Source organism: Apis laboriosa, unplaced genomic scaffold, assembly GCF_014066325.1.
Source record: "Apis laboriosa isolate Shangri-la unplaced genomic scaffold, ASM1406632v1 scaffold4_cov146, whole genome shotgun sequence".
NCBI classification, from domain to species: domain Eukaryota; kingdom Metazoa; phylum Arthropoda; class Insecta; order Hymenoptera; family Apidae; genus Apis; species Apis laboriosa.
Window position 1 is genome coordinate 1,121,753 of NW_025223501.1, and position 20,358 is coordinate 1,142,110.

The window sequence follows — 20,358 nt, forward strand, 5'->3', positions numbered from 1 at the left end:
GAATATAATTTAAAAAATTTGTACAGATATGTAAAGTTCAAAATGATCAACTCTATTCAAATATAATTTTTATAAAACCAATGCCTATATATATATATATGTGTATAATAATTAACAAATAACAATCAACGTATTAACAATGTATACAACGATTATCTAGATTTGTTATACTTTGAAATTTTCACATTGTCAATGATATTTAATAAAGAAATCCTATTTTTGTTCGATAATATTGTTTTTTATTATAAATACAATGAATATAATTTTTCAACATATTTAAAGATTTTTTATAATAATTCCTTTACATTTTTTTCATGCATAGTCAACATTATTTTTCCTTTAAAGAAAAATCACAAATTTCTTATTTGCAGATAATATTATCAACAGTAAATATAAATTTCATAAATATGGCGCTTCTTACGATTACTTAAAATGTCAAACTATTCATAGCAATTTATTAAATAATATAATATAAGTGCAATTTGTTAATATTACAGAAGTTATTGAACGAAAAAAAATATTGATTTAGACATATTTTAGAAATTGTTTAAATCTAACGTAAATAACGAAAGAAAAAGAGATTCTTGATTAGATAGAAGAGTCATAACCTGTAACTATGGATGAAACTTATTTCGATGAAGGACCACCGGGAAATTTCGAAACAGCTACATTAGAAATTACTAAAGAACTTGATAGTAACGAATTTAACATTCAAAATGCTGTTTTTGCTGGTAAATATTTTATAGCATTGATTATAATATTTCTATGAATTTATTATCTTAATGAAATTAAGGTGATATAAATACTGATATTTTTTATTTCTTTCAATTTTGATCTTTTAGATTTTTGTGAAATTATCTTTTTATAATTTTAATATATTAATATATTCATTTTTTAATTTTTTAAAAGGTATAGATACTTCAAAAAAGAACAGAGAAAATGAAGCATATATTTCAAATCAAGTTCCATCAACAAGAGATGTATCTAATATGCCTTTCAAGCATATAGATACTCATTCATTTTTCTCTGATAGAAATGAAGTTGTTGATAGAGCATTAAAAGATTGTCAGGAAAGTTTGATAAATGAAGAAGAAAAGGATATTGTTGGAAGCTGGCTTTTGACAGAGTAGGAGATTTGATATAAGAAATTTTTATTGGATTATTATGTAATATATAGATTAATATTAAAAAATATTTATAGAATAAGTCTGTGGGATATTGAAAAGGAAAGATTAGTAATATTAACTAACAAAGCTATTTATTCAATAAAATATGATTTCATTTCCTTAAAAATATTAGAATATAATCGAATATCTTTATTGCAAATTGATACACTTGTTTCGGGTGAATTAGTTTATCCTCCTTCATCTCTAGCACCGTAAGTATCATTATAAAATTCACAAAAAAAATTTACAGTTAAATTATAGATAAAAAATTCATAGTTAGAATTCATTTTTTATAAATTTATGAACGATTTTTAGACGATTAAGTGGATTGGCTGAGGGTGTATCATCAATAATTCATTGTGCAGGTCGTCAAGAGTGGTCTTCTCTTGTTTCTTGTACAGGTCTTGCACAGTTTGAACCTAGGTACACTGTGTTTTTATGTAAAGCAAAGACCCCTCTTATTTTAAAAAGAATTGCTGTGCACTATTTTATTACTTTTTGTTAACAATATTAATATTTTTATATATTCTAAATTCATGTAATTATCTTTAAATAATTTTCCTTTAATTGAAATGCAAATTACATACTAAAACAACTTATTTATTTCATCATTATTATTTATTTTTATGCTTGCTAATTCTTGCTTAGTGAAAATACAATACTTATGTTTCAAATATATTTTTTATTTTTATGTTAAATATAATATAATATATTATATTTTTTTTTATGTTAAATATAATATAGATGTTAAATATAATAATTAAAATAAAAGTAATAATTGCTATACAAAATTTAAATTGAATTTTCAGGAAAAGACACATGTCTGGAATAAGATTGATGTGGAATAGAGGCAATCCATTACCATTAATAAAAAAATGGAATCCATTTGCAAAAGATATACCATGGCTTACTTATTCTAGTCATCCATTATTTTGGTACAAAGGTAAATGTATTTTATTTATACAACTATATCAATAATTTTTTGCAAAACTGATTATTTATAGGATCTGAAGTTGAGAAGGCAAAGTTCAAAGTTGAAGATTTCCAATTATGTATTAAAGATTTTTTGCCATCAGATTGTAGTGTAAGAAATGGACTTATTATCATAGAAAACTATTTTGGTGTAGGTGCATTAGTACATAACAGAAATAATTTAGGTTTCTTTAAAATTCGTGGAAAAGTTAGTTTTTAATCAAATTTGCAAAAAATTGTAATCTTTGACTTTTTAAAATTCATATTTCAATTTTTAAAGCTACAATTTACTATTTATAAATTTTATGGTATTTATAACAAAAAATATTAAAACTAAAGATATAATTATAATTTATCTGTAGAAAAACATAAATAGATCTCCGTTTACTTTCTAAGGATTTCATTGTGAAATTATTAACCATCTTATAAATTTTTATTGTATAAGATATAAATATTTTCACAGTACCTGGCTAACAAAAAACAAAAAATAGATATTAAGCATTTATATTATATTATGGTGATTCATTTCTTAAATGTAAAACTATGTTTTGTAATTATATATTGTAAAGAATTTTAACCTTAAGTTTTAACCTTTCTTTATAATAATAAATAAAAATAATTTATCTTTAAAATTTAAAAAATTTTTTTATTTTATTCTTTATCTTTTATAAATACGTATTTAGTTTATTTTGAAATCTCTATGTCAATATTATAGGTAATTAATATTACATAAAAATTTGCAAGTAATTAATTTTTTAAAAGTAAAAAAATGTTTTATGAAAAATATTTTATAGTCATTTAAATAAATAATATACATATATATATTAATTAAATTTATAATTATTTTTATTATTTATGTATATTCTATAAATAAGATATTTTTCTCATATATATACATATATATATATATATATATATATATATATATATCAAAATGATTGGTTATATATATATATATATATATATATATATATCAAAATGATTGGTTATGTCACGTATAATAGTATATATATATATATATAATTCCACCTGTTGATCTAATTTATTATAGCGTTCAGTTTTACTTAAAAAGTTATACAAAAGTACAAAAGAAAAGTATATTTCACGAGAAAATAGCGTTATTGCAGTTCCTAACTTAGTTTTTTTATTAATAAAATGATTAGCAATATAAATAAACATAAGAAACGTAATAACAATTTTTTGACAATTCTTTTGTACAATTTTTATAGTAATATATTATTTATTATTTTTATTTTTTGATATTTTAGATATTATAATTTAAAATGTAAAGCTCATGATTAAAATGATCTAATAGATGTGTCATACAAATGTATGCAATTAAGTATTTATGAATTTAACAAGAGTCAATTAATGTTATTAGATCATAAATGGACATTTCAAAAAAAAAGTATTATAATAGAAATGTATTACATTAAATCAATATCAAAGTTGTAAGATGTGTCTTCACCGTTTTAAATTACGATCCGTGTTTCTGATTGGATTTGGAATTGGTTTTCTCTTTGCAATATTTTTGTTTATTAATCAACATTTATTTTGCAACATTTCTAATTGCCAAAAATCTGCATTAAATTTATATTCTACAAGTAAGAATGCTCTTTTTAAATGGTTCATGTCTGATATATGGATCAACGAAGAGATTATTTTTCAAAGTTGGAATAAATCAACATATAGTGAGTGGTTAAATAATAAAAAACTGATATTAAGTAATATTGATATGGATATTTATCTTTATGGATCTGAAAAAAAGAAGCAATTAGAATCTAATTGGTTGAAATCACATGTTCACATCACTTGTGCTGTATTTGTAAAAAAAATTAAATTAGCTAGAGCTATCCAAAATACTTGGGGAAAACATTGTAATAGAATATACTTTTTTGGTCAATTAAAAGATATCAAAGTGCCTATTATAAATTTTGAAATAAAATTAGTATCCTCATGGCAACTTCTTTGTGAAGCTTTTAATTATATTTGGAGAAATAATGAAACTTTAGAATGGCTTATCTTTGTAAAAGATGATACATTAGTGATTCTTGAAAATTTACGTTATATGCTTGCTCCATTAAATCATACTCAGGATCATTATTTAGGTCATGCAATACTTCTATGGGGTCAACCATATAATGTTGCTAATGCAGGATATGTAATTAGCATGGGAGTTCTTAAAAAACTAATTAATATGTTTGATAATTCAAAGAAATGTATAATCAGTGGCAAATATTGGAAACAGGAAGATTATTATCTTGGTAAATATTTTATTAATCTGTAATATATCTCATCTAAGCTTTAAATAAATTGTCATTCTTAATTATTTTCAGCTAGACATTTGGCTTCTATAGGAATTTATCCTTCTGATACAAGAGATCAGTATCAGAGAGGCACCTTCCATGGATATTCTTTGCAATCTTTATTATGGGGTGTTGTTAAAACTAGTGCTTATTGGACTCGTGCTTTGTATCCAATAAAAAATGAGTGCTGCTCATTTATGTCTGTTACTTTTAATGTAGAAGAATCTGAAAAAATGTATACTTTTAGTTATTTATTATATAATTTTTATGTTTTAAAGAAGAAAGCTGTGTTTGGAAATAGAAAAATAACAACATCTACATCAGATGAAGATGTATAATTATTATATCTTATTGTAAAATTGTTACAATAAAAAAGAACTTGAAATTAATCAAATATTATTGTTTTCAGGTATGGAAAGTCGCATTAAAAGAAGAATTTAATATTACACATTTAAATAATATTTCTAGTGAAATGTATTATGAAATATGGCACTCAAAATATTCTGAACCAGAACAATTAATTAAGAATAATTATCAGATTAAAGATTCAGAATCTAAATAAATTCTTCTATAATTTTTATATAATGATGTTTTATCAATGTAATAAGTTTTTTAAAGCTATTTTGTATTAACATAATTATGTATTATTTGTTAATAATTTTAAAAATCAATATTTTCTGTATTACATTATATAGTTTTATAATTGTTGAAATTATTTAAACAATTGAATTTTTAGAAAATAACATTGTTGGAAATTTGAAAAGTTTATCAAGTTTTATATAGTTTATTAATGAGTTACATTGATGTGATAAATGTAGGAACAGCAAAGTGGTGTTGTTTGATAACTATTTCCGTTGTTACGCCATTGTTGCCTTATCTAACTAATTAAGAATTCATTAATGCTTATAACTCTAATAATAAAACTATAAATCCAATTTTAAATATATGTCAAGAATATATTGAAACAATCTTCATGTTTCTCTATTCTTGAAAGCAATGATGGGCACAAAAATTATTTGAAAGAATAATTTTTAATTGCAAGTGGATTATAATAGTATAAAGTACCTGATATTATATTTTTAATAAACATTATATATTATTATATGTATTATATGTATTACATTTTTAATGTACATTTTCATCTAATAATTATTGTGTAATATCTAATTCTATGACAATAAATTCTTAATTTTTTCAGAATCAAAGTTCTATTAATCTAGAAATTTTAAACTTGATATCAATCCCACTAATGACCTATATATTTCGTCGAATTTATTTATCAAGACAGATTTTAATTATCGGTTATCCGCTTCCTTTCAAGATGGTTATATAAAAGAAGAACTGTATTAATTCATATATTTTATGAGAGGAGACTTACTAAAAAGATTTTTTACTTTTTTTTTTAATTATAATATATCAAAGACATTAACATGTTGTGGAAAATTTTTTTCAACATTGCTATAATCATTTCAATTTCTAATCAATTTGTCATTGGAGATAATCTTCTGAAATCTGACATAACAGAGTAAGTACTTAGACTATAACAGAGTAAGTAACTTTCTATCTTTCTTTGACTTCTTTAAGATTGAATTTAATTATAATTTAAATTATTTAGGACTACTATCCCATTAAATGATATTTCAAAATTGAACTATGAACTTGAAGATATGAAGAATATAAAAAGTAAAACAAAACAGCTTTTATTTCCAGGAGGTTGTAGCAAGCAACCGGATTCACCTATAAATGGAGAAATAAGATGTTCTATAGATAGGTAACTCTTCATAAATTAATAACTAATTTTTTTTTATTATATTCAAATATTTTATAAATTTTTTTATAGTGGGTGTATTGCAACTTGTAAGCATGATTATAAATTTCCTAATGGGGTGACACAATTAGCTGTAACATGTATGAACAAAAAATGGCATATTCATGGCACAGATTGGATTTCTATTCCTCATTGCGAACGTGAGTTCCATTAAATTATAAAATCATGAAATTCTTTTAATTATAAAAAATACAACATGGATAAGTGTATTTTTATATTTTTAGCAATTTGCTTACCAGAATGTTTAAATAACGGGGTATGTATTACACCTCATCAATGTAATTGTCCTGAAGATTTTACTGGACCACAGTGTCAATTTGAGAAAAAACCATGTCTAAATTATCCTGCTCCAGTGCTTAATGCACATAAAACATGCAATTTACAGTATGTTCTAAAAAATTTCAAATTTGAATTTATTTAAAATATATTAAATATTTAATTGTTTCAATATCCTTTTTATTAGGTCATGTACTATATCTTGCATAAAGAATTTTACGTTTCCGGATGGTAGTTCCGTAACTAATCTTTTATGCAAAAATGGAAATTGGGAACCTACCAGAAAAGATTGGGTCTCAATACCTGATTGTGAACGTATGCTTTGAATTTTTTTTTATAATTTCTCTCAAATAATGTAATTTTGACCTGAGAACTTATCCCATAAAATTATAAATAAAAAAATGTTTTCATTTAAATGTTATAATCTATATTTATAAAACTTCCATATTTTTTTTTTATAGCTGTTTGTGAACCACCTTGTCAGAATGGTGGTAATTGTCTTCCATCGAATCTTTGTCAGTGTCCTCAAGCATATAGAGGATCTCATTGTCAATATTGTAAGTATAATTTAATTATTTTAATATTATTTGATTTAAATAATTGAATAATTAATTTTAATATAGCTGCTAACATCTGTAATGGAGAGAAAATGGGTTTCAATGGAGGCTTTTTTTGCTCAAATATAGATGATATTTATTCATGTACTATAAACTGTCCTACTGGAGTGGAATTCGAATTTCCACCAGCTTCTGTATACATTTGCAATTACGAAACAGGTGTTTTTATGCCTCAACCTATTCCTCAATGCAACTACAGTGAAAATATGAACATAATTTCTTTGGGCACTATATATAATTCGTATATAAAAGAAATCAATCATACTTGGACTTATCAAGATATTTTTAATCCTCATGCAAATCAATTTCCATTGATTCATGGCAATTATGGAATTAAAGAACATTATAATAATCATAAATCCAATATAACGAATATGGTAATAATTTAGAAACATCTTAAAATCATATATGAAATATTTATAACATTAATAGTTTATTAATTAATATTAACAATTTATTCTAATTAATAGATGATATTTAATTCTTTGGAAAATAATATGCTATTTATTGAAGAGAAGAAACCAATCCCAAAAACTTGTTTTACATGGAATGGAGTACACTATAAAACTTTTGATGATAGTATATTCACTTTTGAGAGTGAATGTTCTTATATTTTAGTACAAGAAGCACAAAATAGATTGTTTACTGTGACTGTAAATAACAGTCCAACATGCGAAGTTCAAGATTGTTTTAGAATTATTAAGATCTATATTCAGGATAAGGAATATATTTTGTTGCGAAATAAAGAAGGTGTTCCAGAATTTAGAACTCAAAAAAAATTGCTTCCAATTCCAGCACAATTGTCAACATTAAGAGTTGAAATGTCTGCACATTTTATCTTAGTAATATTGGATTCTTTAGGAATTCAGTTGAAATGGGATGGAGCTCTTATGCTACAGGTCGAAGCTGCCGAAAATATGTGGAATAAAACCGTCGGTTTATGTGGTAATATGAATGGAGATAAAATGGACGATTTAATAAGCAAGAATGAAAAACACACTAAAAGTGTTGCATCATTTGCAACTTCTTGGAGAACTGAGGATATTGGAGGCACTATTTTATTATTTTACAACATATAAAAACATTATACAACATATATTTCTTTAGTCGTGATTTTTAATTTTTATTTTTCAGAAACATGTGACAAATATCCAACAATTAAACATGCTTGCGAATCTGATTCATTAATCACCAAAGATGCTATTCAATTTTGTGCAAAATTATTTTCTGATTATCGATTTAAAGCTTGCTCCAATACAATTAGTGTTTCCGAATTACAAATAGCTTGTTTATGGGATTATTGTTCTTGCATGGATTATGATAGAAGGAAATGTGCTTGTAATACTATGAATGTATATATTAGACAATGTGCCCATAAAAAAATTATCTCTGTGTCTGGTTGGAGAAATAATGATACTTGTCGTAAGTTAATTTTCTAAAGTATAATTTTTTCAATATATATTATTGATAAAAAAATTACTAATCGTTTTATAATATTATAGCTATGACATGTAATAGTGGACGAATATATATGCCATGTGGTCCAAAAATAGAACCATCTTGTTGGACAGAAAAGGAATTAAATACAGAAAATTGTGAAGAAGGTTGTTTTTGTCCAGAAGGAACAATAGCTCATGAAGGAAAATGCATTTATCCTGATGAATGTCCTTGTAGATTACGTGGAAAACTATTTCAACCTGGAAAAATTGTACAAAAAGATTGTAATACTTGTACATGTTCTTCTGGAAAATGGATATGCACTCAGCTAAAATGCAGTGCCAGATGTGCTGTGATTGGAGATCCTCATTATGTTACCTTTGATGGAAAGCATTATGACTTTATGGGAAAGTGCAAGTATTATTTAATGAAGGATGATAATTATAGTATTGAAGGTGAAAATGTACCCTGTTCTGGTGCAATATCAGAAGTATATTTACAATATTTATATTATTTATAAATTATTATTTGCAAAATAGTATATCATATAAAGATTATAATTTTACTTACAGAATATGGGACTTATTCCTTCTAATGCACCATCATGTACAAAGACTGTTACAATTAATTATAAAGATACTTCCATGAAATTAAAGCAGCATAGACAAGTATTAATCAATGGAAATGAGTTAACAATATTTCCTACACTTATTAATGGCATTAGAATACGTATTGCAAGCAGTATATTTTTAATTGTTCAGTTGCCAAATGGTTTGGAAATATGGTGGGATGGAATTTCTCGTATTTATATCAATGCTCCTCCTGAATTTCATGGTTAATTAGTTTTCATTCTTCTTATCTATATGAAATATTACATATTTTTATATTCATTTTATATTTTGATTATTAGGCAATACTAAAGGACTTTGTGGCACATTTTCTGAGAATCAAAAAGATGATTTCATTACACCGGAGGGTGATATTGAAAACACAGCAATTTCTTTTGCCAACAAATGGAAGTGTGATGAAGTTTGTCCTAATGTTTTAGAAAAGGAATTGGATCATCCTTGTGATCTTAATCCACAAAAACGAGCTACCGCGAAACAATATTGTTCTTATTTATTTAGCAACATTTTTATTGGTAAATTATTTAAATTTGTGTAGTATAACAAATTTTTCACTTTAGCTATATATAATTCTTCTTTTTAGACTGTCATTGGTATGTAGATCCGGATACATTTTACAAAGACTGTTTGTTTGATATGTGTTCTTGTAAAGTTGAACTTGAATTTTGTCTTTGTCCTATATTGGCTGCATATGCAAAAGATTGTTCTACTGCAGGAATAAAACTTTTATGGCGCCAGAATGTGGAAGAGTGCAAAATTCATTGTTCTGGAAGTCAAGTTTATCAAATTTGTGGAAATAGTTGTACTAGGTACATATGATTCAATGTTAGTAAAATATAGATAATTGCAAGATATTTATAAATTTTTTTTGATAATATTTTTAGATCATGTAGAGATATATCTTTTCATCAGAACTGTAAACAAGATTGTGTAGAGGGATGTAATTGTCCAGAAGGAGAAACACTAGATATTCATGGAGAATGTATTCCAATTGGACAATGTCCATGTACTTATGGAGGATTAGAATTTAGTTCAGGACACAAAGAAATCAGACCTGGAAATAAATTTCCTGAACTTTGTACTTGTGCAGGTTTTACTTTTATAAATCTAATAAATGTTAACCTTTTAATTAAGTTGAATTATAATTTCATAAATTTTTTTAAATAGGAGGAGTCTGGAACTGTCGAGAAGCCATGCCAAATGAAATTATAAAATATCCAGCAGTCAAGAATTTATTAACTTCATGTTTAATAAGTAACCATCAAGAAATCACTGATTGTGTTCAGACAGAGCCTAGAACTTGTCACAACATGCACAAACCAATCCAGAAGCCATCAATTTGTAAATCTGGTTGTGTTTGTAAATCTGGTTATGTTTTAAATGAACCAAATGGTAATTGCATTAAAGAAGAAACTTGTCCATGTCACCATGGAAGTCAAAGTTATGAAGAAGAATCTGTTATACAAAACGAATGCAATACTTGTAAGTGTACTAATGGAACATGGAAATGCACGGATAGAATATGTGCAGGTAACATTATAAATAATATTTGTTCTATATAAACATTATAAATAATTATTTGTTCTATAAATCATTAAATAAAATTTATTTGTTGAAACTTCTACATTATTAGGAATTTGTTCTGTCTGGGGAGATTCTCATTACAAAACATTTGATGGTAAGATTTACGATTTTCAAGGATTGTGCGATTATATTTTAGTGAAAGGTTTCTTGAGTCAAGAAGATTGTTTCGATATATCTATTCAGAATGTTCCTTGTGGAACAACAGGGGTATCTTGTTCTAAATCAATTACTCTTACTATTGGAAGTAATCAGAGTTCTGAAAGAATTGTTTTAACCAGAGGAAAGAATCTTCCATTGGATAATTTTAAAAGAATCATTATGAGAACAGCAGGATTATTTCTATTTATTAATGTACCAGATATGGGATTGACTATGCAATGGGATAAAGGTATTTTTTTAATATGATAATTTTTAAATAATTAATATTTTTCTTTTCAATTAAGATTTTACAAAATCAATTTTCTTTTTTTTTAAAACTAGTATATATATATATATATTATATAGTATATATACTAATATATATAATACAATATATAATTATAATACTTTAATTATAAATTTAATGAAAAATTTAATGAAAAATATGACCTCGTAGATATATTTTTTGTATTCAAAAATATATTATTATAATTTTTTATTATTATATTTTTCTTAATATTTTAATGATATAGGTACTAGAGTATATATAAGATTAGAACCTAAGTGGAAAGGTCGTACAAAGGGACTTTGTGGTGATTACAACAATAATAGTGAGGATGATTTCAAAACACCTTCGGGTGGCATCTCAGAAGTATCTGCTAATTTATTTGGAGATTCATGGAAAAAAAATGAATTTTGTCCTGAGCCCAAAGATATCCAGGATCCTTGTATACAACATCCAGAAAGAAAATTATGGGCTACACAAAAATGTGGAATATTAAAATCATCGATATTTCAATCTTGTCATTCTGAGGTCGAAGTTGAAAGTTATATTCACAATTGCATTTTTGATAGTTGTAGTTGTGATACAGGTAATATATCACATTACAATTATATAAATTTATAAAAATAATTATAATTTTTATTTATATTATTATTTTTTTATTTTATATTATTATTATTCTAGGAGGAGATTGTGAATGTCTTTGTACTGCTTTAGCAGCATATGCTCAAGAATGCAATGCAAAAGGAGTTCCTATAAAATGGCGCAATCAAGAACTTTGTCCAATACAATGTGATGAGAATTGTAGCTCATATTCCCCTTGTATCACAACTTGTCCTCAAAAAACTTGCGATAATCTTATAATTTTGAATGATAAATCCCATTTATGTTCTCAAGATATTTGTGTTGAAGGATGTTCCATCAAATCTTGCCCTAAAAATCAAGTATACAGCAATGATAGTTATACAGAATGTGTCCCCAAAGAAATTTGTAAAACACCTTGTATTGAAATTAATGGGGTATAATTAAGATATTTAAATATTCAAGATTAAAATATTTTTCTTTTTCGATAATAATGATTTGTATTGCAGATAACATATTATGAGGGTGATAATATAAAGAATGATGACTGTCAAACATGCTATTGCAGTCGTGGAAAAGTGTTATGTAAAGGAGAACCTTGCACAAATATTATTATGCCAAGTACTATACCATTAGAGGAACCACAAAAATGTGTGAATGGTTGGACAGATTGGATAAATCAGGATCCAGCAATTAAGGGAAAGAAATTTAAAGATATTGAACCTTTACCTTCAACTTTAATTTTATCGAATGTTAAAGGATCTGCTATATGTGATAAGAACCAAATGATTGATATAAAATGTAGATCAGTAAATGATCATTTAACACCAAAAGAAACTGGTTTGGATGTAGAATGTAGTTTAGAATATGGTCTTTATTGTCAATCACATCTTAATCTCTCATGCATTGATTTTGAAATCAGTGTTTTATGTCAATGTTCACCAATTACCACAGAAAAATTAGATATATCGACTGCAACAGAAACAGATCTATTTGGAAAATGTAATATAGAATTTCCAAATAAACCTCATCCTACAGATTGTCATTTGTTTTATCAATGTTCTCCTGGATTAAATGGTAATGAATTTATAAAGAAATCCTGTGGAGAAAATATGTTTTATAATCCTCAAACACAAATATGTGACTGGCCAGCTACTGTCATATTAATAAGACCAGAGTGTTCAATGAAACAGATAACACCAAACAAGATTGACTGGACAAGTGACAAAAAGATTAAGTATAAAACTACTACATCTACGACTTTAGAGAAAAATATTATAATATCCAAAACTTGTAAAGAAGGTGAAATATGGAATGATTGTGCCATTAACTGTAACAAGGTTTGCGATTATTATAAATATATATTATTAAAGGAAGGAAAATGCAATGGTATTTCTGATTGTGTAGCAGGATGTGTTTCATTGGAGAAACCACAATGTCAACCAAATGAATTCTGGAGAGATGCAATGACTTGCGTGAATGAAGATGATTGCAGTTGTAGATCTCATAATGGGTATCCAGTTATTTCTGGTGCTATTTTAACGGAATCGGAATGTGAAATTTGTCAGTGTATAAAGAATTATTACACTTGTGATAAATCTTCATGTTTTACTGAAATTAACAATATGACCACTGAACAATCAAATACGCAATCATCGACAGAAACGATTTCTCCTTTATTTGAGATTCATACCTTCATAATACCGAGTACTGTTAGTCCACCATCTTATTGTATTAGCAATAATTTTGTTCCTTTAATTCAATACTTGGATAACCAGGTTTCTTTTGATGCTAGTACTATCAAAGATTCTAATTTTCAATCAAAAAATGCATTGTTGAAGAAAATTGGATTTTGGGAGCCTGAATATGATACTACAGATCAATGGTTAGATATAAAATTTCAGAAATCTGAACCTATTTATGGCATCATTATTCAAGGCAATACAATAGAAAATAAATTTGTAACCAGTTATAGAATATTATTTTCAGAAGATGGTCATTCATTTTCTTATGTTATGGATGATAAGAAGAAACCACAAATATTTAGAGGACCTATAGATCAATTCAAGTTAGTCGAACAGAAGTTCTATCAACCTATTGAAGCTAGAATAATTAGGATCAATCCATTATCTTGGCATAATGGTATAGCTATGAAAATAGAATTACTTGGTTGTCAAGAAATGATGACCACAGTGATTCCTTTGACAGAAACTGTTCCAATAATCACTACAACAATCACAGAAAAAGTTATAACACCAATGTGTGATGAGCCAATGGGATTGGATGATGGAATAATTTTTTCTGATCAAATTTTGGTATCCTCTTCTTCCACTGATTTATTACCAAATTTAAAATTATCTTCTCCAAAAATCTGGCATCCTAAATTACATAATCCACATCAGTTTGTAAAAATTGATTTTTTAGAACCTCGTAATTTAACAGGAATTGCTACTAAAGGTGGTGAAGGCACTTGGACTACAATATATAAAGTGTTTTATAGTAACAATGATTATCAATGGAATCCAGTTATGGATGATAATGGTCATGAAAGAGAATTCTTAGGTAATTTTGACTCTAATACTATCAAAAAGAATTATTTTGACAAACCGTTGAATGCAAGATATTTAAAAATACAACCAATTAAATGGCATGAACAGATAGGCCTCAAACTTGAAGTTTTTGGTTGCTTTTTGCCCTATCCTTCTATTAAAACAACAACTGAGAAATTAGAAATAATATCAATGACTACACAAACATTTGAAAAATGTAATGTGTGCGAAGGAGTGCAAAATGAAGATCAAATAACATGTAAATGTAAAGAATCTCTTTGGTGGAATGGAAATACTTGTGTTATTAAGCAGGAATGCCCTTGTGTAGTTGAACATATATTATATACTGTAGGTGCAATTTATGTAAACAAAGAATGTCAAGAGTGCATATGCACTTTAGGTGGCATTTCTTTCTGTCATCCAAAGAAATGTGAACCTTGCCAAGAGTTAGGAAAGAGACCAGTAGTTAATGAACTATGCAATTGCATATGTAAATCTTGTCCAAGTGGTACACGTCATTGTCCAACAAGTGATGTTTGTATTGATGACAATTCATGGTGTAATGGAATACAAGATTGTCCAGATGATGAAAAAGATTGTCCAAATATTACAACAAAACCTGAAGAAATTACAACAATGAAAATAGAAAGCACAACTATTATGTCAACTTCAGGTATTAAAAAAATTTTTAAGAGATATAATAGATATTTTAATAATTAATAATATTTTAATAATATTTTAAAAAATCTATTATCTCTTATTATTATTATTAAATATCTATTATTAAATTTTTTTATTGAAATTATTTAAAAAAGTTGTTTGTAAGATAATATAAAAAGTTATATCATTGTATTACATTAATATCTTATGATTTCTTTGTTAGATATCCCAATTGTATGTCAGGATCCAATTTGTCCACCAGGATATAAGATAATTTTGAAACGACCTCAAAATTCACTTTATTATACTAAATCTTATGTAAAAGAAGGAATAAAATCTCTTCATACAAAGTTATCAAGAAGAAAAGGATTAAGGTATATTTTTATCTTAGATATTAAATCTGATTCTATTTCAATTTAATAATAAATAATACAAAATATTTATCATCAGGAAATCTATGCAATATCATATAAAATATACTGAAAATGAGAAATCTAAAAATGAGATAGAATGTACACAATTCACATGTATGCCTATTAAACCATGGACGATTTTTAATGAAAATATATCTCAATCTTGTCCAAAGATATTTTGTCCACCGGATTATACTATAATTTACGAAAAGATAAGCATGTATAAACATCAAAAATGTCCTAAGTATTCTTGTAAGCCTCCAACACCAAAAGAAATTATTTGCAATATTACAGGAAGAACTTTTAATACATTTGATAAACTAGAGTATAAATATGATATTTGTAATCACATTCTAGCCAGAGATATGTTTGCTAATACATGGTACATCACAAGTGAGTCTTTTATATTAAAATTATTATAATCAAGTTTTTATATAAAATATTATTTTTAATCATATTTTTATAGTGGAAAAACAATGTGATTTACATACGAACCAGTGCAACAAAATACTAGTAGCGACTTTAGATGAAGATGTAGTTCTTTTATACCCTGATATGCATGTGGATATAAATGAATACACTTTTACATCAAACCAGATTAATAGAATTGATAACAAATTTCATTCTTTCAAAATATCAATTATAGGAAATGTTATATATTTGGTATCAAATTATTATGGATTCTGGATAATATGGGACACAAATTCAAATGTGAAGATAGGAATTTCCACAAAATTGATACGTCAAGTGGATGGTTTATGCGGATATTTTGATGGATATTCTATAAATGATAAACAATTACCTGATGGAAATCAAGCTCGAAGTACTGTAGAATTTGGAAACAGTTGGGTTATAGAAGGAACTCCGGAATGTGATCCACAGGTTTGACAATGTATATTAATATTAATATTACAAAATAATAATAATATTTAATAAAAACATATTTAATTTTCAAGATCTGCCCATATCAGTTACAAACTAAAAGTTGGGATATCTGTAACATAGTGAAGGATGCCTCATTAACAGAATGTTCGAATATTGTTAACATAGAAAAATTTATATCCAGCTGTATGGAGAACATATGCAATTGTCTACATAGTAATCATTCATACGATGATTGTCGTTGCCGTTTATTAACCAGTTTTGTTACTGAATGTCAAGCTGGTGATTTAAATATAGATTTATCTACTTGGAGAAGTATTCATGATTGTCCAGTTATTTGTGCTTCACCTCTTGTTCACAAAGATTGTTTCAGGTATTTTAAGATTCATTGATGAATAATCTAATATATTTTTATTTGAAATATTAATTTAATATATTTCTATGAAAAATTTCATTTTAGAAACAAATGTGAAACTAGTTGCAACAATTTACAACAGATAGATCCCTGTCCAATAATGCAGGGAGTATGTTTTTCTGGTTGTTTCTGTCCTGATGGAACAGTGCGTAATGGAGATGAGTGTATGCCTCCTACATATTGCAAAGATTGTATTTGCGAATGGCTAGGAAATTCCAAATTTATTAGTTTTGATAGAAAAAATATTAAATTTGATGGAAACTGCACATATATTCTCTCTAGAAATATTGTTGAGAATGCAAAAAGAAATAAAAAATATAATTATCAGATTTTGGTATCAAATAAAATTTGTGACACTGGATCATGTACAGAGGCGATTATAATTCTTTATCAAAATCATGTAATTAAAATTAAAGAAAATATACCTAACCAGGAATTTGAAATAGAAGTGGATGATTCAAAAATATATGAATTACCTTTTAATACATCTTGGTTGATTTTGGAACATACATCTTTAAAAAAACTGCGATTATTAATACCATCTATCCAATTAGAAATCATTAGTTACCAACCCAATTTCGCATTTAGTTTAAGTGTACCTTCACATATCTTTGGAGGTGCTATTGAAGGTCTGTGTGGTAATTGCAATGAAGATCCAGAAGATGATTTAAAACAGCAGGATGGAAAAGTATGATCATTTTACAATAAACAGAAAAAATATATAATTAATAATTATAATTATTATTTATTATTGATTAAATAGGTCATAGAAGACATGCAAGATTTCATTACAAGCTGGTTGGTCACAGAATCTCCAAATATTGATTTAAATACAAATATATGTGTTTTTAATAATCAAAGCAAATGTATTTCACCAGATCAGGATTTATGTCAAAAGTTATTAAATATAGCAGATTTTGGCTTATGTCATAATCTTGTCGATCCAATGCCGTATTTCATGGCTTGTAAAGATAACATGTGTTCTGGAGGAAGCTATTGTAATAGTTTTGAAGCATATTCAAGGAAATGTCAACAAATGGGAGTTTGTTTAACTTGGAGAAGTAGCGAAATATGTCCTTATATTTGTCCTTCACGTAAATATTTTTTTTTTTATTATCCAAATTAAATATTATCATCTAAATCAATGTTTATTTTTCAGATTTAGTATATCAACCTTGTAATTCTACTTGTAAACAGACATGCGATATGATCAATGAAATGAATGATATTATGTGCATAAAGAATTATGAGGAAGGCTGTTTTTGTCCTCAAAATTTCATCTTTCATAATGACACTTGCATTTCAAAAGAAAAATGTTTGTTATGTGATGAAGAAGGCCATATAGAAGGTGATATATGGTTTCTAGATATTTGCACAAAGTGTACTTGCAACAAAAAGACTGTTAAATGCGAAAAAACCGAGTGCCCTGCAGTGGAAACCATTTGCGAAGAAAACATGATACCTATGATCATTAATGGCACAGAGAAAGATTGTTGTGCTAAGTATCTTTGCATTCCAAAAACAGTAACTACTATGACACCCTTCTGCATTGAACCTCAAATTCCTGAGTGTGGCTATGGACAAATTATAAAAGCATTCGTAGATTCGGATGGATGTAAAAAATTCATTTGTGAATGTGTACCATCATCAGAATGTCCTATACTCAATGAAATTTCATTAGAAGTTGATCAACTGCAACCTGGTTTTATACAAGTAACAAACACCTCTGGTTGTTGTCCAAAATTTATGACTATTTGTGATCCTCAGACTTGTCCTTCAGCACCATCTTGTCCAGAATATCACGAATTAAAAATTGATATAAAGAATGCTTGCTGTAATATTTATAAATGTGATCCACCAAAAGATTTGTGTTTATATAATATTGAATTCGAGAATAAAATAGAAATGACAGAACATATAGTGGCAAAAAAACTTGGAGAACAATGGATGGATGGAAAATGTACTTCCTGTATTTGTGAATCTTCTGAGAAAGGTCCTAAACCTACGTGCTTTACAACAGAATGTCTCAGAATTATGGATCATCCAGATATATCTGACTTCGTCATAGAAGAGATCCTTATAGAAGATAAATGTTGTCCTAATTTTAAAAGAACAGCTTGCAAAGATGGAAATAAAATATATAAAGTTGGTGAAATTTGGCAACCAAATTTGGAAAATTCTTGTAGCTTCATAGAATGTCTCAAAGATGAAAATGGTATTCAAAAACAAATTAAGATGCAAGAATGTAACACTACTTGTGATCTTGGCTTTGAGTATCAACCTACAGATAATAAAAGCACTACTTGTTGTGGAAAATGCGTTCCAATAGCTTGTGTGGTTTTCAATGAAGTAATAGATGTGGGAAAAGAATTATTTTCTTCTGATTTTTGTACCAAATACTCTTGCAAATCCAATAATAAAAGTATTTATATAGAATCTTTCACAGAAAAATGTCCAGAGATAGATCCTTGGGAAGAAACTGAATTTGAGATAGAAAAACAATATATACCAGGACAGTGTTGTCCAAAATTTATTAAAACTGGTTGCCGTCATAATGGCATTATATATAAACTTGGAGAAAAATGGAAGTCTATAGATGATAAATGTGCTACAGAAATTTGTGCATTGGAATCTAATATAACGAAATATAAGGAAATAGAAGTTTGTAATAAAAATTGTACTCCTGGTTGGATATATGAGGAAAAAGAGAATGAATGTTGTGGACAGTGTAAACAAGCTTATTGCATGATTGAAGATATGTTTTATAAGCCTAATACAACATGGTATTCAATTGATAACTGTACTATTTTTACTTGTATAAAACAAGGAGAACAATTAATTATTAGCAGCAGTTCTGTAGTATGTCCTGATGTAACTGATTGTCCAGATACTTTACTTTACATGCAAAATTGTTGCAAAATGTGTAATTTAACCTCATACAATCATAAAATTGAGTCTTGCGTTGCTAATGTTTTGGAGGAACAAAATACAATTGGTATGTTTAGTATTAAACATCGAGTACATGGTCTTTGCAAGAATTTGGAACCTATTGATGGAATTACAGAGTGTCATGGCATATGTGAATCTAACAGTTATTTTGACACAGGTGAAAAAAAATAATATACTATCCGAATAAATAATCACGAAACAAATTTATTTGTCATATTTAGAATATTTTTTTTCTTTAAAGAAAAATAATAAAGAAAAAAAAATAAATTATAAATTTTTATAACAAAAAATTTTAATAAGGAAAATGTGATTATTTATTATTGTTATTATTTATTCAAAAACTACTGTAGAATATCATATATACTAAAAAAATTTTTGATAATCATTCGATTTTTTTAATTATAGATAATTGGAGTCAAATAGTTAACTGCCAATGTTGTCAACCAACAGAATATAAATCTCTAATTATTGAATTAATTTGTGAAGATAATAAAAAATTCAAAAAACAAGTTGCTGTGCCAGTTTCTTGTACTTGTTCAACTTGTATGTCTAATGAAAAGATTTACAAGAGAAGAAAAGATGGAGTAAAAGGCTAATTAACAGGTTAAACGACTAAAAATATCATAATTAAGTTAATATATACATTTAAACTTCAAAATAAACTCAAAAATACAA

At 26.4% G+C, this 20,358-nt stretch overlaps 3 protein-coding genes across 5 annotated transcripts; all 3 read left to right on the forward strand.

The window, feature by feature from the left end:
- Window positions 1-432: 432 nt before the first annotated feature.
- Window positions 433-2,622, forward strand: LOC122717181 (tumor protein p63-regulated gene 1-like protein). 2 transcript variants are annotated; one of them, XM_043941001.1, is made up of 6 exons: window positions 433-731; window positions 910-1,126; window positions 1,202-1,378; window positions 1,482-1,589; window positions 1,976-2,109; window positions 2,171-2,621. In XM_043941001.1, the coding sequence occupies exons 1-6, from the start codon at window positions 617-619 to the stop codon at window positions 2,356-2,358; spliced, it is 939 nt and encodes a 312-aa protein (XP_043796936.1). In that variant the 5' UTR covers window positions 433-616; the 3' UTR covers window positions 2,359-2,621. The 2 variants fall into 2 exon arrangements, with proteins under 2 accessions (XP_043796936.1, XP_043796938.1); XM_043941003.1 differs by lacking the exon at window positions 1,482-1,589 and having other exon boundaries at window positions 2,171-2,622.
- Window positions 2,623-3,194: 572 nt separating this feature from the next.
- Window positions 3,195-5,006, forward strand: LOC122717159 (C1GALT1-specific chaperone 1-like). Its single transcript, XM_043940950.1, has 4 exons — window positions 3,195-3,324; window positions 3,407-4,402; window positions 4,475-4,776; window positions 4,854-5,006. The coding sequence occupies exons 2-4, from the start codon at window positions 3,595-3,597 to the stop codon at window positions 5,004-5,006; spliced, it is 1,263 nt and encodes a 420-aa protein (XP_043796885.1). The 5' UTR covers window positions 3,195-3,324; window positions 3,407-3,594.
- Window positions 5,007-5,830: 824 nt separating this feature from the next.
- Window positions 5,831-20,356, forward strand: LOC122717293 (hemocytin). 2 transcript variants are annotated; one of them, XM_043941222.1, is made up of 27 exons: window positions 5,831-5,969; window positions 6,060-6,215; window positions 6,285-6,412; window positions 6,497-6,656; window positions 6,736-6,863; window positions 7,010-7,105; window positions 7,172-7,542; window positions 7,636-8,215; window positions 8,300-8,587; window positions 8,668-9,092; window positions 9,175-9,436; window positions 9,513-9,743; window positions 9,812-10,037; window positions 10,113-10,318; window positions 10,396-10,758; window positions 10,862-11,200; window positions 11,484-11,822; window positions 11,918-12,252; window positions 12,325-15,037; window positions 15,248-15,398; window positions 15,475-15,830; window positions 15,904-16,319; window positions 16,394-16,692; window positions 16,780-17,422; window positions 17,498-17,828; window positions 17,894-19,840; window positions 20,089-20,356. In XM_043941222.1, exons 1-27 carry the CDS (start codon window positions 5,875-5,877, stop codon window positions 20,277-20,279), a joined length of 11,775 nt encoding a protein of 3,924 aa, XP_043797157.1. In that variant the 5' UTR covers window positions 5,831-5,874; the 3' UTR covers window positions 20,280-20,356. The 2 variants fall into 2 exon arrangements, with proteins under 2 accessions (XP_043797157.1, XP_043797158.1); XM_043941223.1 differs by having other exon boundaries at window positions 5,884-5,969; window positions 6,155-6,215.
- The last annotated feature ends 2 nt before the right edge of the window (window positions 20,357-20,358 follow it).

Coding starts and splice junctions, on each gene's coding strand:
- LOC122717159 (XM_043940950.1), top strand. CDS start 3,595: ATGTGTCTTCACCGTTTTAAATTACGATCCGTGTTTCTGATTGGATTT. Junction 4,403..4,474: donor ACAGGAAGATTATTATCTTG/GTAAATATTTTA, acceptor AATTATTTTCAG/CTAGACATTTGGCTTCTATA. Junction 4,777..4,853: donor CATCTACATCAGATGAAGAT/GTATAATTATTA, acceptor TATTGTTTTCAG/GTATGGAAAGTCGCATTAAA.
- LOC122717293 (XM_043941222.1), top strand. CDS start 5,875: ATGTTGTGGAAAATTTTTTTCAACATTGCTATAATCATTTCAATTTCT. Junction 6,413..6,496: donor TTCTATTCCTCATTGCGAAC/GTGAGTTCCATT, acceptor TTATATTTTTAG/CAATTTGCTTACCAGAATGT. Junction 10,319..10,395: donor TGAACTTTGTACTTGTGCAG/GTTTTACTTTTA, acceptor TTTTTTAAATAG/GAGGAGTCTGGAACTGTCGA.
- LOC122717181 (XM_043941001.1), top strand. CDS start 617: ATGGATGAAACTTATTTCGATGAAGGACCACCGGGAAATTTCGAAACA. Junction 1,127..1,201: donor GGAAGCTGGCTTTTGACAGA/GTAGGAGATTTG, acceptor AAATATTTATAG/AATAAGTCTGTGGGATATTG. Junction 1,379..1,481: donor CCTCCTTCATCTCTAGCACC/GTAAGTATCATT, acceptor AACGATTTTTAG/ACGATTAAGTGGATTGGCTG.